General features: G+C 56.6%; 7 protein-coding genes across 7 annotated transcripts; 4 read left to right on the forward strand and 3 right to left on the reverse strand.

Moving 5' to 3' along the window:
- Position 1: 1 nt before the first annotated feature.
- P884DRAFT_329905 (uncharacterized protein) lies at positions 2-1,514 on the reverse strand (the record flags this gene model as incomplete). Its single annotated transcript, XM_069445657.1, has 4 exons — positions 2-252; positions 393-814; positions 983-1,296; positions 1,362-1,514. 4 exons carry the CDS (start codon positions 1,512-1,514, stop codon positions 2-4), a joined length of 1,140 nt encoding a protein of 379 aa, XP_069297271.1.
- Positions 1,515-4,310: 2,796 nt separating this feature from the next.
- Positions 4,311-6,359, forward strand: P884DRAFT_269995 (uncharacterized protein; the record flags this gene model as incomplete). The annotated part of the gene is made up of 3 exons (XM_069442316.1): positions 4,311-5,132; positions 5,195-5,375; positions 5,443-6,359. 3 exons carry the CDS (start codon positions 4,311-4,313, stop codon positions 6,357-6,359), a joined length of 1,920 nt encoding a protein of 639 aa, XP_069297272.1.
- A 708-nt stretch (positions 6,360-7,067) lies between these two features.
- P884DRAFT_201350 (uncharacterized protein) lies at positions 7,068-7,376 on the forward strand (the record flags this gene model as incomplete). The annotated part of the gene is made up of 1 exon (XM_069438355.1): positions 7,068-7,376. The coding sequence occupies one exon, from the start codon at positions 7,068-7,070 to the stop codon at positions 7,374-7,376; it is 309 nt and encodes a 102-aa protein (XP_069297273.1).
- Positions 7,377-9,511: 2,135 nt separating this feature from the next.
- On the forward strand, positions 9,512-11,765 carry P884DRAFT_201241 (uncharacterized protein; the record flags this gene model as incomplete). The annotated part of the gene is made up of 2 exons (XM_069438345.1): positions 9,512-10,721; positions 10,777-11,765. 2 exons carry the CDS (start codon positions 9,512-9,514, stop codon positions 11,763-11,765), a joined length of 2,199 nt encoding a protein of 732 aa, XP_069297274.1.
- Positions 11,766-11,946: 181 nt separating this feature from the next.
- Positions 11,947-13,483, reverse strand: P884DRAFT_329907 (hemolysin-III related-domain-containing protein; the record flags this gene model as incomplete). The annotated part of the gene is made up of 3 exons (XM_069445658.1): positions 12,478-13,483; positions 12,177-12,407; positions 11,947-12,105 (listed from the first exon to the last, which is right to left on the reverse strand). The coding sequence occupies exons 1-3, from the start codon at positions 13,186-13,188 to the stop codon at positions 11,947-11,949; spliced, it is 1,101 nt and encodes a 366-aa protein (XP_069297275.1). The 5' UTR covers positions 13,189-13,483.
- Positions 13,484-15,205: 1,722 nt separating this feature from the next.
- Positions 15,206-16,705, forward strand: P884DRAFT_24073 (uncharacterized protein). Its single transcript, XM_069440190.1, has one exon. The coding sequence runs from the start codon at positions 15,418-15,420 to the stop codon at positions 16,522-16,524; it is 1,107 nt and encodes a 368-aa protein (XP_069297276.1). The 5' UTR covers positions 15,206-15,417; the 3' UTR covers positions 16,525-16,705.
- Positions 16,706-22,884: 6,179 nt separating this feature from the next.
- On the reverse strand, positions 22,885-24,700 carry P884DRAFT_270000 (kinase-like domain-containing protein; the record flags this gene model as incomplete). Its single annotated transcript, XM_069442317.1, has 2 exons — positions 22,885-23,747; positions 24,016-24,700. 2 exons carry the CDS (start codon positions 24,698-24,700, stop codon positions 22,885-22,887), a joined length of 1,548 nt encoding a protein of 515 aa, XP_069297277.1.
- Positions 24,701-26,509: the final 1,809 nt, after the last annotated feature.

A 26,509-nucleotide genomic window follows, 5' to 3' on the forward strand; every position in this document is an offset into this window, starting at 1 on the left:
TTTAGTTGCGCTCAAACGGCGTTTCATAAGGCCTCTCCGCCTGCGGCGTGATCCGCGCCAAGTGGCGTCTCTGCCCATCTTTCCAGTCTACCAGCGCCGAGTGCTGCGTGACCCGGTTATCCCACACCACGACCGTCTTCTCCTCCCACTTGACACGTACATGGAAGTCGGCCCCGAAGGCGATGTGGTCGTACAGGAATTTCAGGATGGCATCCGACTCTTCCTTCTTCAGGCCGACGATCTCGCGGGTGACTGCCCACTTTGTCAGCTCTTGTTCATTCCAAAAGAATTGAGAGGGAGGCAAAAGGGTGGGTTTGGGGGTGGGGTCCCCCGCGGGGGCGGCGGGGAGGGAGGGGGGAGAGGAAAAAATAAACAGGGGGGGGGAAACCTACACTGAGGGTTGACATAGAGCGCCTTCTCACCCGTGACAGGGTGGGTGCGGACGATGGGGTGCTCGTTGATGACGGGCTCGCGCCGCTTGACGCCGCCGCGCGCGAGGCTTGCATTCGCCTGCTCGACGGCCGAGTGCGTGGCGCGCAGGCCGTGCAGACGCTCCTGGAAGAGCGGGCTGAGACGGCGGTACGCCTCGGCCGTGTCGGCGAAGAGCGTGTCGCCGCCCGTGGACGGCAGGTCCAGCACGTACAGGAACGTCGTTCCGGGAGGCTGCTGCTCGTACGACACGTCCGAGTGCCACGCCACCGACGACGTCCGCTTGGCGAAGAAATCCTGCACCCCCGTGTCGCCCGCCCCACGGTGCACGATGTGGACCTGCGGGTGGCCCGCCGGGGCACCCGACGTCGGGTGGATGTGGTGGCTGCAGAGCGCCGAGGGGTTTCGCCACGGTCAGCATGTTTCTTTTTTACTTTGTATGTACACACGCCGATCTCGGGGAGGAGGGAAGGATTTTGGGGGGGGGGGGGGGGGGGGGGGGATTGCGCTGTGTTTGTGAAGAAGAAATTAGGAGGGCAGCGCTGCAACATACCGGCCAAAGTACGACCCGAACTCGAGCGCCTTCTCGATCGGCAGGTCGGCAAAGTCTTGGTCACGGAAGGCGACCACCTTGCGCTCGGCGACGAACCGAGCCAGCTCGTCCTTGCCGGCGTTGCTCAGCTGAGACAGCTGGATACCCCTGACCTCGGTGCCGATGGTCGGGGTCAGATGCGTCACCTTGACGGTGCCCTCGGGAAGCAGATTCGGATAGGAAGTGTCGGCATCCTTGCCGTGCTCGTAGTGCTCGAACGGCTCGAGCGCCGGGTACTTCTCGTTGTGGTTCCAGGTCGGGAGGTAGTGGGGGTACTGGGATCGGTCAGCGGAGGGGTCGGTGTAGCGCGACCGAGAGAGGTGCCCTCTTGCCCACTAACCTTGGCTGCCTTGTGGCCCTTCAATCCAGCCTCGGCCTCAGCGTCGTACCTGGTCGCTGCGAGCTCCTTGTACGGACCGGCGACTGCTTGGAGCTTCAGCGTGGATACGTCCGGGACCGTGACCGTTTCGGTTTCGACTGCGGAGGGAGCCATCTTTGGATAAATATTTCTGTTGGTGTTCCAACCGGGCGGTGTTCTGGGACGGCCGGCGGTTTCTTGACTCGGCTGCTGCTTCTTTGATGTACAACTCATCCTCGGATCCGGAGCGGACTCGTTTCTTTTTAATCCGCCAAGTCACCATCTCGCCCCGCGATCCGACCTGCGGGGTCGGACGTTAGGAATGGCAAACAGCATGGATGGGATTGCGCAACCCCGGTATGTCCCAATCAAGTACGATGCAGCGATAGAGATGAACAAGAGAGGGCGTTCCGGCCGGAAGGGACCGATCTGATAACCCACGCGATGCTCCACAGCTCGTTACAGCGACAGGCAGGTTCGACGGGATTAGGGCGGGGGATACATCTTGCGAACGTTGAGGTATCCAAGGGTACCGGTTACATCGGCCACCTCCGTCGCGGGTTGGGAGGTGATGCTAGACGCGGCGTGGATCGCGTCATCGACTTCCGCGAGTGCGACTCGCGTTCCACATCCCTCGAGCAGCATTGTGGTTGAGTCCCCATTCGGCACGTCGTGGGGAACGGAAACACGTCATTGTTTCTGGGGCTTAAGTCCGAGTAATTAGGGTTTCTTCAACAGCCAGGGATCGCTTACGCAGTAAATTATGTCTTGGCGAACGACCTTTGATTTATTAATTAACTGATGAGGACTGTTGATCGCTGATGATGGCCTCCGATATCGTCGCTCAAGGATTGAACAACCTCCCGTTGTCATACGAATTACAAATCGTACGGCAAAGAGCTCCTAATTGCAACCTCTTCGCTTGGGAGATAATTACAGACGACATATCGTGCATGCTCCAAGCCAGCTTCGGCCGAGGTCTAATGCGAACAGTTTCTGGGTTGGTTTTATTATTCAGCCCTATGAAATCCGACGAGTCTACCTCAGGCGAACTCCTGGAAGAAAGAGCCAGGATGGACAACAATTCGCGCTTCACGCCCTTTTGAGCCACTTTAGGTCTATGTATACTTGCTCACCGGTCATTGCGATAATATGAGGTAGAAGTGGGATAGGGGCCCCTTGAACCTTTTTGGGGAACAGCTTCCGAGGTTGTCATCGGTTCTTCTTCTACCTGCCTGTCCGGGACGGTTTCGGGCCGTTAACTGCTAGTTGTGATCATTCCATACAAACTAGCATGTCTTTATCCCAAGACATGGCAAGTTCTCCTACGAGACTTGGGAATGCACCGGCATTCCATCAACATCACCAGCTCATCCACAGTTGTTCAAGTGATCTTTATCCTTGCGTATGTTTCTGGTTCCTCCTCGTTATGTATTAGATTACTCTTGCTCTTACTAACTTGCTTATGCAAAGCATCTCGTGCTCGTCACGGTTTCTAGCGAGTCGTACTATTGAAGAGGCTCCTCTCTCGCCTTTTCATTACAACCGCGCACCACATCAGAGGACGTGCATAATAACGTCTTGTTCAACCTTGACCACAACACGTCAGGAAACCATCCATCCATATGTGACTATCTGAATAAAGAGATCACCATCACAAGAGGACGCCCCTTCACGGTCGTCACTGCCCGAAGATCAACGTGGATGAAGAGCAAGGGTAGGTTGAAGGCGACTGCTAGAGAGTCCAGTTCCGGTGCACGAGATTCGCTAATTATGCTGTTTAGCGATAATGCGGTCCGACGCGATGAACTTCCTGGCTTCAGCGCCACACGATCCCAGGTCTTTCTCAAACCACGATATCCGAGCCTCATCGCTGCCCAGGCTTTGCCAGGTTCCGCCAGGCAACCCCAGTTTTAACTCATTAACATACGCATACATATCACCTACCGGGTAGGTACCTAGAGGCGCCTAGGGACCTAATCGTGTCAAGCGGGTGCGGCTAAACCAATCTGCTTCCTCTTTGACGGTGATGAGGATTCAAGATGGCACGCCCCCTTCCCCGCGGAATCTCACTACAGTGTATAATTAGAGCACGTAGGACCCGTACTCGTGTCAGCCTGGTCTGAGGATTTAAATACACCCCCGCCTCAGATCTGCAACCCTAGGTCCGGTCGTGCGGGCGCAAGACTGGGGCCTGTATTACCGCTAATTCGAGATCACAATTATTAGCCTCTGGGTAGGCCTGTACTGTTCAGTACTTAATTACATGTTCATCACTGCAGACGGGAGCAGGCGAGCGGGCTTACACTCCCTTCTTTTTTTTTTTTATATTTTTTCTCCCTAGGCGAGACTCGGTTTGTTAGCTGATAACCCGGCTACATCTACCCGATGCATAGCCTCTTCTAGCGTCCCTGTATGCTGCAAGGTATTGCTGCCGCTCGGCAACGTTGACGATTCGAGAAGGCATCGGAATGCAGCCGCAGTGGTCTGAGTCGTCGCCCACGGTAGCTTGTGCGCAGCAGCGGCCATGCGCGGAACATGAGACCCGGGCGCCCCGGATTGGCCAAAATTTCGGGCATACGCAGTATGCGGTCAACTCCCCGCGACCGCGGCGCATAGTTCATGTGGGCAGGTAGCATTCTCGGCATGGTTGGATCCTCAACACCAGGCCGCGATCAAGGGTGCCAGCCAGTGTGACTGGGTATCCGGCGGCACTAGCTGGGATTTTTTTTTCCGGGAACCGATCCCCCTCTCCTCCACAGCTGAGGGCGAGCAACATGTCATACATAAGAATGTTCTCACCAAGCTGGGGGAGCTAGTGATCGATTATTCTCCAGTGTTTGGGAAGAGTGATCTGAGCAGGGTTGCAAAGTTGACCTTGAACCGGCAACTCGCGAGACGACTTTCAAGTAATAGTCCAAGTCAACAAAGATGATGACGTCCTCCTTCTCCCTCCGGTCCGCAGCTCTCGCGACCGTCTCAACACTCTTTGCCGAGCGGACCATCGCCGGGGCCCCGGCAACCAAGTGCCCGACACGGTTTGCGTGGGAGGACGCTCAGTTGACTGACGAGGTGATCTCCAGCACCGACCCCTTGCTCTTTGGCTTCGGTAACCCTGTCGACACCGCGGCCTCCACCTCCGAAAATGGCGGGCCGGAGCTTCCAAACTGCAAAGTCATGCCCGGCGACACCTCGTGGCCGTCGCCAGAGACCTGGGCCCTCTTCAACTCGACCCTTGGCGGCGCCCTGATCGAGACGGTCCCCATCGCCGCGCCGTGCTACAACAATTGGCCCCAGCGCGACGCCGCGGCGTGCGAGTACGTGACGGAGCACTGGGGCGATCCGCACATGCACGTCGAGGACCCGACCTCGGCCATGTTCCCCCTCTACCAGGGCCGCACCTGTCTGCCGACCGACGACCCGGACGGCAGCAACTGCACCCTGGGCGGCTACGCGGCCTACTCGGTCGCCGCCACCAACGTCTCGCACATCCAGCTCGCCCTCAACTTTGCCCGCAACGCCAACCTCCGCCTGGTCGTGCGGAATACGGGCCACGACTTCAACGACCGGTCCATCGGCGCCGGCGCTCTGTCCGTCTGGACACACAAGCTCCGCGACATCCAGTTCTTGCCTGATCATAACTGCCGGGGTTACAGCGGGCCAGCCTTCAAGCTCGGCAGCGGCATCATGACGGAAGAGCTGTATGCTGCGGCCGAGGAGAATAATGTCACGGTGGTCGGCGGCGAGTGTAGGGTGAGTGAAGATAACCGTGCATGGGTCTAGGGGAGATAGCTAACTAGGACGGGGCTTTTTAGACCGTGGGCATTGCGGGTGGCTACATTGCAGGTGGCGGCCATTCGCCCATGTCCGCCCTTCTGGGCATGGGAGCTGATCAAGTGCTGTCGCTCGAGGTTGTGCTCCCCAACGGGCGGTTCGTCACTGCCAACGAGGATACGAACCCGGACCTGTACTGGGCTCTCCGCGGCGCTGGTGGCAGTAAGTCGAGGGTTTGCCGAACCGAACGTCTCTGGAACTCGTTTATTATTAATTAACACGGTCACAGGCACGTATGGTGTGGTAACCTCGGTGACCATCCGGGCCTATCCGAAGATTCCCAATACGCTGATGACTTATTTCTACACCACGAGTCCCAACGTCACAACCGATACCTTCTTTGCGTCGCTCGGCGTTTATATGAGCCACTTTGACAGGATCACCGCCGCCGGCGCTTACGGCTACTTCATCGTCGTCAGTATCGGCCCCGACCAGTACCTCTTCAGCATGATGCCCCTGTGGGGAGCAAACATGACAAAGCCGCAGCTCACCGAGCTCGCGACGCCCCTCCTCAACGACCTGGCTAGCCTGGGCATCGCCATCACTCCCAACGTCACCGAGTATCCGTCTATGTTCAGTGCCTTCAACGGCGCCTTCCCGGCGGCCGAGCAGGTCGGCGCCTACGACAACCACGCCGCCTCGCGCATCTTCCCCAAGGAGAGCTTCGAGCCGGACCGGCTCAACGACACCCTCGCGGCAGTGCGCCACGCGGTCGAGGGCGGCGGCGTGATAGTCGGCTACAACATCCGGGCCGCGCCTAACCCGGCCGTCAACCAGACCAACAGCGTCCATCCGGCGTGGCGCAGGACGACGGCCTTCTTTATCCTGGGGGCGTCGTGGCCGGCCAACGCGACCGACGCGCAGATCCAGCAGGCCAGCGAGACGCTGACCAACGACTGGATGGCCCGCTGGCGCGCCGTCTCGCCCGGCGGCGGCTCCTACGCGTCCGAGGGCGACATCAACGAGCCCGACTTCCAGCAGTCCTTCTACGGCGACCACTATCCCAGGCTGCTGGAACTCAAGAAAAAGTACGACCCGACCGGTCTGTTCTATGCGCCTACCGCCGTCGGCTCCGAGTACTGGTACATTACGGACCAATTGCCGTGGATCCCGACGCAGAATGGGCGGTTGTGCAGGAAGAAATGATCCATTTCCCTCGGGTAGCACCGAATAATTAGCAGCAGGGGGGCTGTGTGACATTAGCGCAGGTTGAGGTGTATATGAAATTATGATTTATGTGCGCTTAAAGATGAATTCTGCGGCAACAGTCCAGTACTATTAATTGCAAAGTGCCAGCGTGTTTGTTCTTAGCAGTTGGAAAGTTCAACGCTGGGTTTCGAGTGACGATCCAGATACCCAAGGCCTCTGCTGTGGCAAAGCAGGGTAATTACACAAGAGATTGGGGAATAGATTAGGAAATTAGAGATGAAGGCGGCAAGATGCTGAAAAATTGGGCGCGACCCGGACTGTTTCACGAAATAATTAGGCAAGCACAGGAAGCAAGCACAGGAATGTTGGGAAGGAAGTATTAATTATGGCCTTCTAGGGTTCCTTCCGTGTTCTCAGACAGATTAGATCTCGTTTTTTTCCCTTCTCCTTTCCTTCCTTTCCACTTATTCAGACCCACTCCTTTCCCCGTTGTATAGGAGCCAACTCAGGGCCCGAGACTCGAATCAATCAAGTTATCCTCTAATTAAGTACTAGCGCCTTATGCTAGGTAGGTTGAGATCTCTGGCGTGACCACATCCTAACAGTTGATGTACCACCAGAGGTACCTGAACGCTATTACCTACCGGTTATTCGACCCAGGATTCTTCGTCCAAAGGCACCGAGCGGGCGACCACAAACATAAAGATGAACTACAAGATAGCCGACCCAAACCAATCCATCAGCAACGGCACCTGCTTCTACGCACGAGGAAAGACTTCCAACTTGAGATTCATACCCTGCGGTAACGCGGTATTTGGAAATATTCACTGCTGTCAGGCGGGGGACACTTGCCTCGAGGACAGCGCCTGCTACAATGGCAGATATGGCACGACTTACCTTGCGGGATGTACCGACCCCGACTACGAAGACGAGAGCTGTCCCGACAAGACATTGTGGGACGGTATGACGGTAGCTACCACAACGAGTTGTGCCCTGGCAAAAGCTGACAGGTGACAAACGCAACCTCCAGAGTATCCATGGGCTGGTCTGATATACTGCAGACCCAACCAATGGTGGGTGCCTCGTGCGGTCGCCCCGTGCTCTCTCGAGGCTACAAGGACCAAATGCTGACTTAATTATTATACCAAATCAAGGATAGCATGCGAACAGACGGAAAAGCCGTCCACGATTACCACGGGCGATGACTGCACCTGCGATCCCGACATCGAGTCGAGAACCGCCGCCTTCACAGACGGGTCGATCATCGGATCAATCGCGATTCTCCCAACCGCATCGGGGGGCTGGATCGAGTGGCTTCCTGGTCACCTGCCGTCCACCATCCCGTCCTCCACGTCTCCTTCCACCGCCCACTCTTCCTCGAGCCCGACATCTATCTCGCCTCCCTCGCCAACCTTACCACCGACTCTACCGCTAGCGCCAAGCTCCACACCAACGGCGGATGGCTCCAACTCCAGCAATCACACTCCTTCCTATCCGTACAGCACCGGCGTAAAAGTCGGCATCGGCATCAGTTGTGCCGTGGGCGTCATCCTCCTTTGTGGTGCGCTACCCGCACTGGTGGTAGTTATGCTCCGCCGCCGCCGTCGCCGCCGCGCCAACAACAGCAAGGACAATGACCAGAACAACGATACGACGCCTTCCAATCCCGCTCCACACTCTCAGGTGGTCGCGGCGGTTCCTTCCGGTCAGACTTCGCCTGGCAAAGGCGCAGCACTGCCGCTCGCCGAGATGCCCAGCCCAGAGGTCCCGCTGCGACCAGAGGTGGCCTGTTCAGAGCTGCCTAGCGGCAGCGGTGGCGGTGGCGGTGGCGGTGGCACCGGCGCTGTCGGGCCGTGGCTAGCATGGCCGGAGCTGCAGGGTGATGCGTCTCCGCCGCCAATCTCGCCGGTTACTGCCAGCTCTGGCTGGGAAAACCAGCAGGCTGGGGTTTCGTTGTCATCGCCGTCGATTTACTCGTCGGCTCCCACTGTAACCGGGGAAGGGAGTGCAAATCGACACCAGCTTCCAGGACGGTCGGCTTCGGAGCGCCGGAAAGGGGCCTGGGAGTTGCCCGGATGAGTGAGAGGAGGGGCTCGTGGTGACTTCCTCTTGTGTCTGGGAAGGGGAACGTTCGAACATGAATGTGGATGTCAATTCTAAAGTGAGATAATTATTTGCTAAGAGGTCTGAATGAGAATATGCTTGCTATGAATTGATCTGGTATTACGGCTTTGGATGTCCCTCTCGTTACTAACTACCATGTTAAATCCAAGAAACTGAAACACGGAACACGAATGTGGGCTTCCATTCGTACAATTTCGTATGCATACGTACCCCGACAGACATGCCTGGGAACATACCATGCCTGCGAGGTCTTTTAAGCTCTGTAATAATTAGTTGTTATCACTATTAATTGATAATGAGTTCTACCTATTAATTATGTACTGCTGCAAGCTGGGCCTAGGTGCATTTGCCACTTTAGCTGTTAATTAATACATCTCGCTCAGACTGGACCCGTGTGTTAGGTTAGAACCTCTCACGGAATTGTAATTAAACCTAATAACTACTCACCACAGTTCTGGCATCCGTCTCTGATTGATTCTGTGTTCCCAGTCTAATCTGAGGCGCTCTGTAATCTCGATACTTGAGTGCGAATCGAAGCGCCGGCTGCCAGAAATGTTAGAAATACTCTGAAAAGGCTATGTTGGAACAGGCTATGCATGGAGATTTCGTATGAAATCAGCATTAATCATAATAATGGACATGCTTCCGAGTCAGCATTGGCTGCAGCCGATATCCAACCCTAACCCCTATATACAACGTGCAAAAGAGAACGCTCTTGGCTCCACCGATTCACGTCGTTTTTGTAAACTTCAACTCTCATCATCCAAATCAGCATTGTTTGCCCCATTGCAGGCAACAGGGCCAAATAGATATCTTTCATCTTTGTGTGTTATTTTCTTTCCTACAATTGCCCTTACGATTGTCGCCACTCCCAGAACCTCAAGAATTGGAGATTCCGGGTTGGCGACAAAAACAATCACTGTGGGGCCATCACCAACCCTCACACATCACAGCGACGCTCAACCCTAGGTCATCAACTTGACTCTCGCAGTACTGCAATTGGCTGGCTTTCACATCCCCTAGCTATGCGCCTCCGCAGCACCCGGGGCGTGAGAAAGCGCTATGTGGAAGAACCTATTGTCTTTGACGACGACGACGACGAAGAGCCCATCACTCTGCCCGAGGACAAGTCCAAGGATGACGACTTCGAGGCAGAGCCAGATGGAGCACAGGCTGAGGACGATGACGACAAGGAGGAAGAGGACGAGCTCCTGAGCGAGGATGAGGAAGTGTCAGGCAGTGCGAAAGTCCCGCAACCGCAAGAAGACCCCAGCCAGTCCAAGAGGCAGCGAAATACCGGGGCTGGCATGATCCAAAGCCGCAAGGGCTTCCACGACATTCCCCATTACCCTCTCGAGACGCGCATCGTCACGCGCGTCTACGCAGGACCACTGCGCCGCTATGCCCGCTACAGCGCGCTCCGCGATGCCATGTATGGCCCGGAGTACGAGCGGATCAAGGTCATCTGGGACCTCGAGATCCGCTGGTCAGAGTTCCCCGTGCTGCCCCCGCGGTTCCCTCCCGAAGACCAGCAGGGCGTCATACCGAGCCCCTGGTTACCCCGCGGCTTCGAGCGCGGTCAGGAGAAGCGGGCGCTCGCCTGGTACGACGACTTCCAGATCAGCGCTCCCCAGATCCAGCAGTCTCGTGTTCTTTCTCCCGGCGATGGCCGGCGGTTCGTTCCCCAGGCAGAGGGGGATATCATCACCCTCGTGGGACCATGGAACAGGCAGAAAGAGGTCAGGCTCAGCCAAGGCGGCAGCGTGTCAGTCTCACCAACAGGTCTCCCGGTCAATCACCCTGACGCCCCCAACAAGACGCCAAACGGTTGGATGCTGGATACCGGAGGCGTACCCCTGGCCGTATCATGGGCACCATTGTCTCGGCAAGACATCCAGGTCCTCGCTGTGGCAACGGTCCCATTTTCTGACCAGCAACCGGCCGGCGGGGATGGTCCGAGGGAGGACGCGACTGACAAAACTGCAGGGTGCGTCCAGCTGTGGGAATTCGTCCCCGGTGAAAGGCGCCATGGCCAACTACCCTCTCCCTCCGCCCAACTCCCGCGGTTACTTAGCGTCAAATGCTTCAACTGGGGCCGGCCGAAACGGCTTCAGTTCTGCCCGGTCGCTCTCGACTCTTCCGGTCTGTACGGACTGCTGGCCCTCCTGACCGACGACGGAACCGCTCGCGTCATCGACACTAAGGTTGTCGAGAACGAGGACACCCCCCTCTACGGTACGTTGGGTCTAGGCGCCCGGTCAATGCTTCTCTCCGCTGACATGGTACGCAGAATGGATCGAGACTCCCGTCGTGGCTCTTGGCCTTGCCGAAGACTACAACGTCGCCGTCACCTGCCTAACCTGGGTGAACACGAACCGGATCGCCCTAGGCCACTCCGACGGCTCCATCACCCTGTGGTCCATTTACCCGCGCCAGCTGCTGCAGCGCGTAGGCGCCCACACAACCTACGTTATCGATATCTGCTCGGCGTACCCTTCGAACCCGTACCTCGTCGCATCCATCCCGGTCGGCGGCTGCGCGACCCTCACGGACCTGTCCCAGCCGAGCTCCGAAATGACGTATTTCCCGGTTCCAGCCATCAGCTTCCAGCCGAACTTGCTGTGCTGGAACGAGCCGATGCAGGGCTTCATGGCCCTCTACCCGTCGTCCACGCCCAACACGACCATCGCCTTCCTGCACCATCGCTACTTCTGCCAAGCACGCAGCATCACCACCGGCCCGAACACCCTCACCTGTGTCTCAGCTGGGGCAACGCATCCCTTCATCCTGGTGGGTTGCGCAGACGGCTCTGTTTTTGCGTGCAACGCACTGCAAAAACTTTTCAAGCAAAAGGGCGAGCCTCTGCGCAAGCTCAAGGTCTTTGAGCACGAGTACAGACCCACTGATTCTTTCAACCAACCTAATGCGGCCGGGATGTCCGGGCTGAGAGGTGCGGCGAGGATTTTGCAGGGATTTCTGCCTGAAGAAAACGACGACCCGAGGACGGAGAAGCGAAAAGAAATGGACAGGAAGAAGCGGGAGGCCAAGAAGAAGAAGAAGAAGGCCGGGAAGAAGAAAAAGAGTAGAGAGGGCGATGAGGCCGAGACCGAGGACCGCGAGGCTGAGCTCGACGAGAAACTCGCGTCTCGGGTGGTCATTCACGAGCCGCTGACGCGCTTAACGACGATCCAGTGGAATCCCAACGTGCAGTTCAGCTGCTGGGCTGCATGTGCAATGGCTTCTGGGCTGATCAAAGTCATGGACTTGGGGGTGGAATGATTGGATCCCCGCAGTGCATCATCCTGTCGCGACCTGGCCAGGGTAATCGGCCGCCTGAGTTGTGTGTTCCGGCATTCATCACGAAAGCGTCGAGCGACTGCGACCCATCCCGAAGAGTTCGATCTAATGTCTATACCTTGTCTATCTATATAAGCGGCCTCGTCTCCGGCCGACCCTGAACTCAGCACTGTGCCTCGAGAATGCCGTGATGGAAGTCGAACGCCTTGATCATGCCATACAAATGCGACGACGCCGCCAGCAGAACGCAGACGTGGAAGATCTGGTGAGAGCTTCCCCAGATGTCGAAGGCGCCCGGCCACTTGCACTCTGGAAACCGAACCTTCACATCGCAAGCTCAGCAATCGCTCAACCCCCATTCCTGTTGCTCGTCTTTTAGGGGTAATTACTCACCGCATATAAGAAGGCGCCGAAGATGTACAGGCCGCCCTGGAGGATCACCCAACTGAGCCCCATCCTCTGGTCGAGCTCGCGGTACCCGTAGAAAGTGAGGCCGTGCAAGACAGGCACGACGCCGGAGAGCCCCAGCCCAACAAACATCAGTGCCCTGTACGGCCGCCATGCCGGTGTGCGGAAGTGCTCAAACCACGACACCACCAAGCAGCCCAGCCCAAGCAGCGCGATCTACCACCCTTGGTCAGAAGCCTCACACTACCTCGTCACGAACGATAGCGCCCGCAAGGGATCGACTCACCGCCCCCAGGTAAAAGGTCAACCACTCGGCCCGGCAAAAGAAGCCATACCACAACGCCGGCACATAACTCCCCACGATCAAGAACACGATGCCGGTATAGTCGAGCTTGTTGCCCCACTTGGCCACCTCCTCGCTGTGGTTGGACAGCGTGTGATACGTGGCGCTCATCCCGAGACAGCAGAAGGCGCCGGCAAAGAAGCAGGCAAACACCAGGGCGTCGGCGCTGCTGGCCGTGGCGTAGCGAGGGGCGATGACCTCTTCCAGGAGGAAGCCGTACGCCCAGGCGGCGCCGACGGCCACGGCGGCCGCGCCGAGGAGGTGGGTCCAGATGTTGACCGACTCGTTGTGCAGGTAGAGCAGGCTGTACAGGGAGGCGAGGAAGGAGCTGGAGGTGGGCCGGTAGCCCGACCGGATCGAGGGGTTGTCGCGCCGCCAGGGGGGCAGGTCGTCCCAGTGGAGGAGCAGCAGTCGGCGGGCGGTGGCCTCGACGCCCGTCTCGATGGCCTGGGCGGTGTCGCGGATGGCTTGGGCCGCCGCCGCCGCCGTGGCCGCCGCCGTGGTCGAAGCGGAGCCGGATGACCACCGGCGGCGGTGCCGGACGCCGGACGGTGTCTCATCAACCCCTTCGGAGTTTGGGGCCGGGCCGTCATCCTCCGTGCCCGGATCAGGGCGGCCTCTGGTCTTGCTCCGCGTCGTGGGCGGCATGGTCATTGAGTTTGTTTTGTGGGGTTTGGGGGGTTATTTGTTCGATTACACGGCAATTATGCGCATGTATGACAGTAACACGGTGTAGTTATGTGACAAGTGTAATTGACCGAGCCCCCGTACTTTTTTTTTTTTCTCTCTATTTTTACGAGTCCCGGTGCGCGTTCGCGGCGGTGGCGTCAGAGCGGTGGGTTTGAGGATGTCGCTGCCGTCGGGTCTTTCCCATCCACGGTCAAATTTCTCTGCGTTCCTTTACATCTGCGCAGCAGTGGGGAGTTCCACGCTGCGCGGCAGCAATCCATGTCCCCGGATTTCAACAATTTCTTTGTTGGGATTCGCGTCGTCACAACAAGCAAAGAAGGGAGGTTTCCACCTGCTTGGCCGATGCTCGGCAGAACCACCTGACTAACAGCTGTCAGACAGCCGCCAGCTCACACTGCTGCCTGCCTCGGTGGCAGACCTCGTGGGAAGAAGGTCCATCAGCGGCGCAACTGGATGCACTCACTCATCTTCGCAGTCCTGGACAACAAACCTGGCTGCCGAAAATTTGCGTGCTTTTGCGGTGCATCACTACGGGGCTCGGTATTTTCTGTTCACTGAACCTGTCTGTGTCATTTTTTTAAAGCCAATTGCGACCTGCTTGCGCTACCGAGCGCTTAATTGCTGTGCCGAGATGGTGACCGCACCAAAGCACGAGTTTCAAGGAAGCAACCTATAAACAGTTCCTAAGTCTTGGTCACTGCATTGCAACGAAGCCATTCCGCCCGCCAGCGCTGTCCTGAAGTCCCAACCTGCTCCAACATTAGTTACACGCTTCCAGCCACTGTTTCCGCAGACATGGAACACCACATTACACAGTAGACGATGGAAGACGAGTGAGGCCGCTCACCCAAGAGCCGAACATTATTAACGTTGCGTCTGGCCCCCTGGCAGACTGTCCTTCACATGCCGAAAATGGAGGTGGATGGGAGGACGGGATCGAAGCTGCCACGGCAGATCACTCTCCTTGTTCCCGGAACAGGCTAAGAGTTAAGACCGCCTGTCAACCACGCCCAGTCTCCAGATACCTGGGTCAGTGAGGTGCTCGGCCAACTTTATTTCTATTCTTGGGGCTATCTACTACCCTCGCGTGTCCTTTCAGCAGCGAACACCACGGGAACAACTCGGTCACCGAGGAGAGTTGTCGACCAGGGCAGAGCAGCGAATGACGACAGCAGAGACGGATACGACGAGCGGCCCGAGCGATATGGCGCTCCAAAGCATAGCGCAGCCGCTCGCCATGAAAGGCAGGTGCTTTGCCGGCTAGCCATCTCCCTTATAACATGGTCGGCGCCGTTGCTCCGCGAGCTTCTTCGGCATTGTCGCCATCGGTCCCTCTCTGGCTTGGCAGTTCACGATGCCACCGTGTCGAAACTACGATGGTGTGCGTTGGATACAAGTCCCTAGAACGCCAGCCTCCTGGGCCATAGGTGCAAAACCATATTGGCTCTTCGGCAAGCCGCAGCAATATCGCCGCGCATCCGTGCTTGGGTTACGGCCCAGGGGAACAAGCAAGTGTCAATTCCATTCCTTCATGAGGGATGTAATCCTGGAACACATGCGAGGAAATGCACCACATCGAGCCAAAAATAGCCGAATATGGCGTTCCTACAATTCAGTTCCAGGGGATTTGGTCTATCGCGGCCCTAAACCGCCGAAGACCCCAAACTTGGTTGGGGTTTTTGAGCCGCAGTTATAGGCACAATTTATGACAGTGCAACCCCAACTTTGGCTCGTCTGCTTGACTCCAAAGCTGGGGGTCATCGAGACTGGCCGATAGAGGCCGACAAATACGGTCAAGCTCCCCGGGTAAATATGCTGAACCATATGATGAATTTGGGTCCTGCCCTCGCTCCTTCATCTAATCCATATTGCACAGAGATTGTCGCCACCAAACTAACCCGTCACGATGCGGCCGAACCATGTCACCACTTCCCACGCTTCTCTGGAAGCAGCGGGGCGGACGCACGATGTTATTGCTGCCTGGCTTCTATAAATATTTCCTCACTTTTGGGGGCCATGGCGACTACGGGAGTAGGTTGTCCCGTATCTATCGGCAAGCGGCCGACGGTCCAGGTCTATATCAATCCTCGTGTGCCCGTCTCCGTCTAGGGACGCTGGAATCTTCTGCCCGCCACGGACCCTGCCGGAAACGGAATCATCCCCCTTTGAGCAGACGCGTCCAACGCTGCAGACATGGTCGGCTCGGCTCTTGCTTTGTCTCTCATCGGCCTGGGCGCCGTCCAGGCCCTACCCGCAGCAAGGAAGGTGGAGGAGCGGCAGGTCTGGCTCGGCCCCGGCAACGGCGACTTCCACCCGGGTGACGGCGACCTGCAACCGTGCTTGACGGACGTGCCATTGGAGCAGCAACCGCCCTGCCTCTTGCCGCCCATCGTCGGCCCCATCAACCCAAGCACCAGGAAGAGAGGATTTGATAAGCGGCAGATCTGGATCTGGCCGGGAACGGGAGACTTCCACCCGGGCGACGGCGACCCGAAGCCATGCCTGACCGATGTCCCCTTGGAGACGCAACCGCCTTGTATCCTGCCACCCATCGTCGGTCCCATCAACCCAAGCACGAAGAAGAGAGGACTCGATAAGCGGCAGATCTGGCTCTGGCCGGGAACGGGAGACTTCCACCCTGGCGACGGCGACCCGAAGCCATGCTTGATCACTATCCCCCTGCAGCAGCAGCCGCCCTGTCTTCTTCCCCCCATCGTCGGCCCCATTGAACCGAGCACCAAAAAGAAGCGGCAAGCAGTCATCGGCGATCCGTCAGGAGGTGACATCACACCGGGCCAGGGCGACCTGCCCCCTTGCCTCACCGATACTCCCCTGAACCAGCAGCCACCCTGCCTCTTGCCACCCATCGTCGGTGGCATCGATCCAAGCACCAAAAAGCGCGGGGTCGTGCTCCCGTCCGACTATGCCACGAATCCCAAGGGGGCCATCGAGCAGCTGGAGAAGGAACTTATCCGGCTGCAGAACAAGAGCAAGAAGACTAAGAAGGACCTCGAGGATATCGTGGCCATCAAGGCAGCCCTCAGGTACCTCGCGGGCATCACCAACATCAGCGCGCCGCCGGGAACGGGCACCACCTTCACCCCCGGCAAGCGGGATGCCGCGCATTGCTCGAACCTCGAGGCCGCCGAGCTCGCTCTCGAGAGCCTCCTGCACAAGGACAAGCTGACGGCCGAGGAGAAGGCCGCCAAGAAGAAGCTGACCGCCTTCCTCAAGAGCTGCGGCATCACCATCATCAAGTCGCCTGACGGGACAACCACCATCATCAAGCCCTCCGACTAGAGCTCGGTTCCGACCCAGTTTGACCGACGCAGACGGCCTGCAATCTGCCTAATGTCCCGGTTGAGCTGCTTTGTACGGAGAAAAAGGTTAAGGGAGAAAGTTGGGTGGCGGTTATGATCAAGGCTGGCGAAGATGGTTATGAGCTTCGAAAGGGTTTGGTAGACGGAATGGTTCTCGGCCCTGAGCATTGCTCAAAACAAGGGGGGAAAAAAGAACCTTTCAATTCCTATTTTCCCTTCTTTTTTTCTCCCCTCTCTCCCTTCCTCTCTAATGTACGTTTCCAGTTCCAGTTAGTTTCTTCTCCCTTGCTCCCACCGTTATACTTCTATCCCCCATGCGAGTTTCTCGCATCTCCTGTTATTTAAAAGGCTTGATTGACTTGGATTTCTTCCTTTATCCGTGGTTCGACATTGCCCTGCTCTGTTGTGCTACGTAGCAAAACCGAGTTGAGAGAACAAAGGGGGCGAGGATCACCATTTCTCATATTGTGTTTGTCCCCCGCTGCGCGTCGCTCCGTAACTCTTGCCAAAGCATGAAAGGTCAGGGAAGAACGTTTACACTGCGTCTTACGAAGTTCAATCTCTGCTTACCACCCCTCTCTTGGTGGTTACACCCGTGAGTTGGTTAAGCACCCCCTTACGCGCCAGAGCCACGGGTTGAAGCACCGATGGACAAACGAACTCGACGAGAGGAGCACTGCAGTCCGAGACGTATAACTGCTGCCGGGATGCCGGCGCACTCAAGCTGGACCCGGTCATAGTCTCCTCTCCTCTGTGCTCGGGTTGACCGGGCGTGATCCGTTGCCAACAGTACCTTTCCTCTCTCTGCCCCGCCATGAGTTTCTTGTATGTACAGGCAGAGCCGTCGCTCATCTGGGGTGGTCTCTCCATACATGCCACGCGACAAGATAGATGGGCCATCATTTGCCGTTTGTACTCGAGAAGTCGGATTGCCGCATTGCAAGAGGGTCCAGTGACCTGTTCGTGTCGAGTCATCACCTGGCAGGCTCCGTTAGTGCCCTCGAGGGGGAGATGGCACCCCCTGAGAGAAGCCATCACAGCACCGGGCCTCAGGGAACCATGTTCAGATCGGCCTCTCCCTTATGGACTCAGGATGCTAGCTTCCAGAGCTTTCCTGTCCAGGAACGCCCAAAATTATCTACAAACACCCGACTATGTCAGCAGTTGAAGCCTCAAGAAGTGGGATAACTACCATGCATGTGCGGCTGAAGAACCTCCCGGTCCTGGGATCTCGTCAGAATACCGCTACCCGTGAGTTTTCATTTCAGAAACTACACGTGGTCTCCTCCTACACATCACACAACGAGGAAATAAGGTATACGCCTTCAAGCCTAGATGGGCCAAGGTATCGAAGCCACTCCCGCCTTATTGGCGAGATACCAACCTGGACGGGAGTCGTTCGCGCGGATATTCGGGACAACAAAGCCCCATCCGCATACAGGAAATTTGGGTGTGCCCGACACAGAGCAGCACGGCGCCGGCCACCGGGCTTACCCCCCGGCCGCGCCCCCCAAATGGGCACTCCTGCATTACCGGTGTGGGCCCCCCGATTGTTACTGGTACCGAGTGTGCCGGGACGACGGGGATCTTCTCCGTATTACCAGAGCCGGGTGCTGCTGCTGAGGTTCCATGGCTGGGTGGTCACCGCACTTGCTCCCACAGCTTAGGTATACACCTCCCTCCGTATCGTCGGGGTTTGCCTAACTCGGGGCGTGAATCTTGAGAGGCACTGCGGGTGCTGCATGGACCGGCGGTAGCTGTTGGCTCGCAGCCCAATGCAATGCGTCGCACACCGCAGAGCTTGGCGGGGAATCTGTTTACACAACGCAAATATATCGACGATGGCGATTCGGCACATCTCTGACTGAGCTAAATGGCATGTGCTTCGAAGGTGCGTTGTCTCCGGGGCTTCTTCGCCGACGACGCATGAGACTCAGCTCAGCTACATAGAGTTTTTATGCCGTTCATCTGCGGTTAACCAACCAGCTGCACCCAATACCCGAACAGTATCTGTGTGGGTGGGCTTGCTCTGTCCTTCACCGCCAATATCCCGAGCCGCATCACAGCAGCTCCGGGACAAGAGCCATCCGAACGTGCTGGCGCGCGGGGTCATAGTACATATGAAGCTGTGGGTACAAACGGATATGCACTCCCGCGGACAAGCGAGGGCCAAGCATGCAGCCCAAGGGCGTCGCCGCGCCACATCATGGCAGGGACCGAGTCAAGTGCTGCGGAGGCAGGTTGGTGTTTAGTGTAGGCCAGCGCGCACAGTAATGGAGTCCGCGAAGCTGGCCGTTGGAGAACAAAGAAGTGGTGACGGCAGACCCGAGGGCGCTAATGCAAGCACTCGCAAAAGGACTCGACTCGCTCGACCTGCATCGGCCCCACCGTGCAACGCGTCCCAACGACACGCCCGTCTTCCCACAAAGGATCCGCTCTTGTGCTGCCGAGTATTGGGCCATGTGTATGCGGTGGTGTAGCTAGTGTAGCTCGGCAATCACGGTGCGCCACTTGGGTGGACAATGTTGGACGACTGGCGCGACACCGTCGCCGCCACCGTCCGAGATGGGATCAGCAAGGCGGGCTCAGGCTCATGCGACTGTCGGAAGGCGTGCGTCACTCGGCTCCAACAACCGAACTAGTGTATTGGCGGTGCTCCGGCCAGGCGCCATCGTCCATCGAAGAAAAAAAAACAAAGGGGAGGGGGGTGTTTGAGGTGTGGTGCTGGGCAAACATGGTTGTTTTTCGTCAACCTGGACCACCACCGATGGAGAGGAAGCGGGCCGCCAGCCTCTCTGACTTGATCGACAGTGAGAGAGGTCCCAAGAGGCCGGGCAACCAGACCGACCTCCCGTTGGTCACGAGGGCGGCTAACTCTGTATTGAGATGTGTGGAAGATCGAGGGCGAGACAAAGTCCAGTACGCGGAGTAGTGGCGAGCCGATCCCGAGGATAAGCCGCGCCTTTGCCCGATTTCTTTTGGCGATGCGCCCGATCTCTCAGGGATGGGCTCGACACTACCGAGTCCGTAATCCGGACATTCGGCAAACAAACTACATCGCCTGCCCGGGGGAGCCACTCAGCGGGCGCGGCTGTTGACGAGCAAAAGCGGGCAGAGGACGGCGATATGGACGAGTGACAAGGGAATAGGGAAAACAAGCAGCTGAAAAGAAAGATTGACGGGGCAAACGCCGCCTGAGTGTAGCATCACGCTTGTGGACGTGACTCGAGGATTTTTCGAGTCAGACATCTCGAGATGTGAGGGGATCCATGTGCCCGATGTGCATCCAAAATCGAGACAGCTGAAAAGTGGTCTTTGTTGTGCGCAAGCATCGCCGGCGTTGGGCTGATAGATGGCGTCAGGAGGGGCAAACCGGAAAGCGGGGAGACGGGAAACATTCAATGAGCCCGTCAGCTTCGATCCCGCTAAGGCAGGCAGGCAACACACGCAGGCACAAGCAGCACCTTCTACGGAGTACGGATTACACTAAGCAGGCGGCCGGAGGGAGCTTGGGCCAAGTCAGTGCACGGTCAGTGGAGACCAAACATATTATCGACTTGATTGGCGATGGCCGACTGCAGCGAAACAACAGTAACGGATTCCTCCGTATACTAATAAGTGTAAAACTAATTTAAACGAAAAGGGAAGGAGAAGCAAGGCGACGAAAAGGGACGAAGCGGCACGCCCCAGCAGAGCTCAGAGTCCACAACAACAACAACAACAACAACAAAAAAAAAAAAAAGGTAGAAAGGGGGTACCGACTTGCAGAGTGGTATCACAACGGCCGTGGGCCGCCCGCCCAATCAAAGCGATGCGTTACGTGGGCAGCCTCACATTTTCCCTTCCATGTCTGTGTCTGCATGTTTCACACACACACACACACACAACCCACAGCGAACGCCCAATCGCACGCCGCCCCTGCAACCCCCATGCAGCCCTGAGAAATATGTATGGATTCGCAGTCAGGAAACACTGCGGGGCCTTTGGGCTACACTGCGCTAGCGTAGTGCAACTTAACTCGGGAAAAGTAAGGCGACGTGGCGCCCCGAATTCGAAGGGTTATGTATGCATCTTGGCGGGCCAATCACGCGTCCGCTTGAGAGGCCGTCATCTCATCTCGCCCTTCGTCTCGCTCTTTCCATGCATTAGGAAGGGGCCAGGACAAGGAAGGGGGAGCCAAGGACCGAGTAAGGCGGGCGTGTGTGGACGGGCAACGGCCAACGGGCAATGGGCAATGGACAACGGGGGAAGAAATGGTGCAGACGTAGGACAATACGAGATGTTCCAAATGGTATGGGCACAATACCATACATACATACAGCGAGCAGAACAGCTGCCGATGGTGATGGTGGTTGTGATGGTGGTCGTCGGCGTCGGCGGCGTCGGCGTCGGCGGCGTCGGCGCCGTCATCGTAGTGATAACACGGATAACAACAAGGGGCCGATGATGCCTGTGCCTTTTTTTGTGCTCTAGTAACTAATGAGCCGCTTATCGCGACAAAGTCTACTTGATATTAGCGACACGAAATTATGCTAGTATAACTATCCTCCCCAAGCTCAGAATTCACTGGATAAATGAATCCGTATAACGTTACGTAGTAGAATCCGTACACACACTCCCGCGTATTGCTAGGGGGTGGCTGGCCAACTAATTGTGGAAATTAAGGGAGGGGCAGCTCTTGCTGCTGCACGTCACTTCTCAATAACTCCTGTGTATGTCACCCACACCTTCTCCCCCAAACTACCTAACGTGCCTATCGCATGTTACACTACGAGAGAAACACCAATAGCAGCTCACATAACTAGTGCCGTGGCGTACGTAAGGAGTAGCTGGTGTAGGCTTGGAAAAGGACGGAAGGATGGAAGGATGGATTATTGCGAGCGGCAGGGCCTTCACTCTTCCCCTGTTCTCAGGTATCCAACGTCACTCACCTTCAACAGAGTTGCATGCTTACTCGTCGTGTACTTGACAAGGAACCTACATAAGGTAACTGGCAACAAACCAAAAAAAAAAAAAAAGAAAGAAAAAAAAAAAAAAAAAAAAAGAAAAGAAAAAGAAAAGAAAAAAAGGTGGAGAGCTTGTGCTCCATGCATGTTCCGTGCACGAGAAACGCTCCGCATGCGCACGACCTTCCGCACTAGTGTAAAGCGAGTAATAAGGCTGGTGGCAAAGATCGGGTTCTCGCCGGGCCCCCGTGGCAAAGCCGTTCCACCGGCGATGGATGGATGTACGTTTTCCGCGGACAGCCGTCCTCTTCTAATGACCAAGCCAAGCCTCATCATCGGGGCGGAGCATGGCAATCCTGTCACGTAGAGTTCAGCTATACTCTCTGATATAATAGTCAACCTCCAACAGAGCGTCACATTGGTCAAGGCGGATCAAGACGGTGGCCTGCGGCATAGCTCCATCACATTGCTAGCTAAGCATGACAGCTTCCTCTGAAGCAGCTTCTTTTCGCCCAAGAAAGGGGGCAGCCACCCTTCTATTGACGCTGTCTTCTGACCCTTCTCCCCCTCCCCCCCATTTTTCCAAACTAAGCATAACGTAATCTGTGTTCTCGCGGCCCATGACGCGGCGCGCGAAGGGCTATTGACCCCGGGTAACGTCTAACCAAAGTAGTAGTAGATGTTTTTATCTTTCATATCCCATGCCCTGACATTTTCCACCTTCATCCCCAACCAAAAAAAAAAAAAAAAAAAAACTCCGAAAAAATAGATGAGGGGTATTAGAATGATGATGGAACTGTGAAACAAATAACCAAACACCAGCCTCATGTCCAGGGAACTCCTGTATCTCTTATCCCGCTGCCCCTGCCCCCCAGCGCCATGATATGCTCGCTCCCCTAAGTGATCCCCAAACAAAGGTGCCTTCACGCGACGCACCCAGAAAAAAAAGGAGATGGGGGAAGAGAATTTAAAAAAAAAGCAAGGAAAAAAAGATACACGCAAGGTCTCGTTTGAAAATATGAACGAGCGGCAACCCCCCAGCCCGGCCGAGACCCCAAAGGGGCGATATATCCGTTTTCGAGATGGGAGAAAGAAAACAAAACCTCGGGTTGATTAAAATCCATATTTTTGCTTCTCTTTTGGTTTGGCGGTTCCCTTCTAGGGCAGCCTAAAAGAAAAGTAATAGTTGTAAACGTTTCTTTGTCGTGGCCTTGGACTGGAGGATCGTTCGGTTTTCAAGAACGGTTTTTTATCCCACAGCCCGGTGTGTGTGAGTGTGTGAGTGTGTGAGTGTGTGTGTGTGTGTGTGTGTGTGGTCGAGTTGGGGTTCGTCGGCCACCACCAGAAGCGTATCCATGGAAGATGAGACGCGAGAAGGAGAATCCCAGGGGAAGCTAATAGCAGCCCTGGATGTGGTGGGCAAACAGCGGAACCTGATGATGGTGGAACGGGACCGGATGGTGGAGCTGTTGCACCTGCGGCGTCGGCTGTGCGTACCTCAACATGTCCCAGACATATTGGTCCAGCGGGAACTTGTTCTGGGCACAAGGCTGGATAGGCGTGGGCATGGCCTGGGCCGAAGGGGGAACAAGCATGGGCTGTCCGTGGTAATGGTGGTGCATGTACTCGGGTGGTTGTTGAAACGGCACGTGCCTCGGCTCCTCGGGTTCGCAGATTGCCGGCTCTCCAAGGGGTGCTTGCGCCTGCGGCGGGGGCGTCCTGGCCTCTGGGATGTCCTCCAGGGAGCAGTCGTCGTCGTCTTCCAGGTCCTCGATACTGGAGCAGGTGGAAGTGAGGGATCCTTCCTCGTCGGATGAGCACGACTCGCCGTCCGACGATGCCGGCGAGAGCGGCACCTCGTGGTCCGACTCGTACCCACCGTCCACGATGGGCTGTCCCTCGCAAACGTAAGTCGTGTGTCCTGGCGGTGCAGGTGACGGCGGCAGCTCGGCTGCCGGTTGTTGGGTAAACCTGGAGCAAGCCAGGATCTGAGCGCGCAACTCGGGAAGCGTGATCCTCTCGTCCGGGTTCCGTGTGAAGATCCTCCCCAAGATGTCGTTCAGTTCATCCGACACGGGGAGGATAGTCTTGAGAAAGTCCCGGCTCTTGATGTAGGCCCGGTAAGTGGAATCCTCATAGGATGCCTGCTTCCATGGGTTGCGTCCACAGGTGAGGTTCACCAGGATGACTCCTAGGCTCCAGACATCATTTGGTGCGCAGTAGTAAAACGGCCTCCTTGATGATGGATCCAGGCATTCTAAAATAAGAGAAGAGAAAAGAGAAAAGTCAGTGGGGTGTATACCGGAGAAAAAGGGAGAAAACGGGGTGGTGAAAGGAACAAGAGGAGGAGGGAGAGAGAGAGAGAGAGAGAGAGAGAGAGGGCGCTGTCCTAACGGCCACGGGCGGGGAAGTCTCGCCAAGAGACAGAAGGGGCATTGTAGATATATACATATATATACATATATATATATATATATCAAGAAACCGGAAAGGGCAAGGAGTTGTTCGCGACATCGAGAACCTACCTGGTGACATGTAAAACGTTGAGCCGCAGCCGTAGTCTTCGGATCGGTCAGAAGAGGTAGCGAGACCAAAATCTGCCAGCTTGACAGTCTCTCCCTGGTCCGTAACAAGGATATTCTCCGGCTTCAAATCCCGATGGTAGATTCCCAGGTTGTGGCAATGCTCCACGGCGTCCAGGATCTGGAGGAAAGCCTTCTTGGCCAGCTCATCCTTACCGACGTACTGGCCGCGCTCGGTGATGTTGTAGAACAAATCACCCTCGGGGCAGTACTCCAGGATAACGTAGATGCAGTCCAGGTAGTCGATGATCTTCAGGATCGAGACCACGTTGCGGTGGCTCGACGCGAGGTAGTGCAACCTGATCTCCCTGGTCTGGAAGGCAACCTGGCGGCGGTCCAGCGGAGTCCCATCCGGGTTGAACTTGCTGAGGCACTTGACGGCATAGCGGACGTTGGTCTTGGTATCGACGGCCGAGTAGACCACCCCGTACGCGCCGGTGCCCACGATGCTCGTCAACTGCAACGAGCTGGTGATGAACCTCCCTAACCTCTCCTCCGGGGCGACCGGGACGAACTGGGGCAGGCAAGCTTGTTGGACCGTGATATGCTGGCTCGGGATGCTGCAGGGCCGGCCGAAGGCTGGTGATGCTGGCGGAGTGGGGTATCCGAATACTGAAACATGCTGCATGATCTAACCCTTCGCTTCCGAACGCACTGTCTCCCTGCTGGCTTGCCGTCGAGAGAAAAAAAGGTGTATGCCGAGGTCCCGGGAGATGCAGGATCCAGAGGCAGAAGCAGGCCAAAGATTGAGGGAAAGGAAAACAGATATTTTGGAAGGAAAAGAAAGAAACCGGAGAGGCGATTCTGGGTGGCAAGGTCCTGCGGAAATGGCCAAAAATCCTCTAGAATCCTCTAGGAAACCAAAGCTGCGAGCTTGGGAAAGAGAGAAAAAGAAAAACTAAGCCTCTTCTGCTCCCAATGGCTGGCTTCGAAGAAACCCGGGGAGTTATCGAAAAGTAAGTCTTCTCTCCTCAAGGGGCGGCCGATGTTTTCTTCCTTCTCAAGATCGCAAACCAGCGAGCAGAGTCAAGCTGGCTTGGCTTGATAGATAAGATGGTTTGGTTGGGTGTCGACGGGCGAAGGATCCACAGGTGACTTTCGGAGGAGGCAGTGCAAAAAGAGGGGGCGACTTTAATGGGGAACAGACTCCCACGGCAACTGGCAGGGGGGGGTAAAAAAGTAATACAAAGACCAGATGCGCGCTGGGAGAAAAAGAAGAGGCGGGGAGGGAAGGGTAGTGTTAGTTAATGAGTGATGAGAAAGGGCGGTCGACGGCGGGAGCAAAGGCCGTCACTGATGCGGGCTGGGAGATCGTTGATATGTCTCGAGCTCATTGACTGGCCAGTTCCACCGCCCCGTCAATCCCCAAGGCGCCCTCTCCTTACCTCCCCATCTCCCCCCTCGCCCCCCCCCCCCCCTTCTTATTTCCCTTCTCTTGCCCGATGGCTTCGAGCTGTGTGTGCAGTGGCTTGATTGGCCTCGGAAGGTCCCATGTCAGACGGGCCCAGTCTTCGATGCGCCGTCTGCCTGCCCATGCCATGCCCAGAGGCGGGAACCGGGCAAGCCAGGGGTGCCGCCTCTGTGGGCCACCACCACCACCAGTGGTACGGAGTACGTATCAAGTATACGTATCAAGTATACGTACTCACACCCACTAACTAACGTTAGCGTACTATGTAGTGCGGTGTATCGGGGCCCGGCACAACACCCCTGTCCTTACACTAGTGTAGAAGGGCCCATGAAACCGGCGATGCGCCATCCTATTCTTAATCTTGGGTGCGCGGCGCTAGTTCTGAAGGAGCAATGGTGTTCGTGGGAACATGTGTTGCGGCGGGACCCTGGGCGGCCCTGCGATTGGGAGACCTGGTGGCCAACAAAATGGGCTCGATACCTTCGCGCTAGCGAATAACTAAGCCCATTGCAATGTGTCACAGCTTCCATCTCACACTCTCGCGGACACATGCGCACACACACACACACACACCTCCCGCCACCCCACACCTCTGTCTCCTCGCCCCACATGCCAGTCGGGCCAGCCAAACAACGGGAAGGGTGGGCAAAAAGACTCTCTCTGGTCTCATGAGATGGGTGTGGGTCGAGAACACAAGTGAATGCAAGAGAGCCAAACGGCGGGGCTGATGTCCGGGCGAAGAAGTCAACCGAGGCCCCGTGACGAGCTGACTCTTACATCTGTCTCCCTCCTCTTTTCCTTTCTTTGAGTTGAGGGAACTGTGGGGTGGCTGCGCCTGGTGATAGCTTCCGCTTGTAGTGTCCCGCGGGCATGATGGGCGATGACGGGAGAGGCGAAGTTTTGAGTCAAGTGTCCACGTAGTGTAATCCGTAGTTATGGAGCACTCGGTACGCCCCAGTAAAACTCCACTAATCCGTACACCAGTGTGGTGCTGGCTCCTGGTTGCCGTCTGGGTTATCTCTTGAC

The sequence above is a fragment of the Thermothelomyces heterothallicus genome, assembly GCF_042370625.1.
Source record: "Thermothelomyces heterothallicus CBS 202.75 unplaced genomic scaffold P884_scaffold_12, whole genome shotgun sequence".
NCBI lineage: Eukaryota > Fungi > Ascomycota > Sordariomycetes > Sordariales > Chaetomiaceae > Thermothelomyces > Thermothelomyces heterothallicus.

Coding starts and splice junctions, on each gene's coding strand:
- P884DRAFT_24073 (XM_069440190.1), top strand. CDS start 15,418: ATGGTCGGCTCGGCTCTTGCTTTGTCTCTCATCGGCCTGGGCGCCGTC.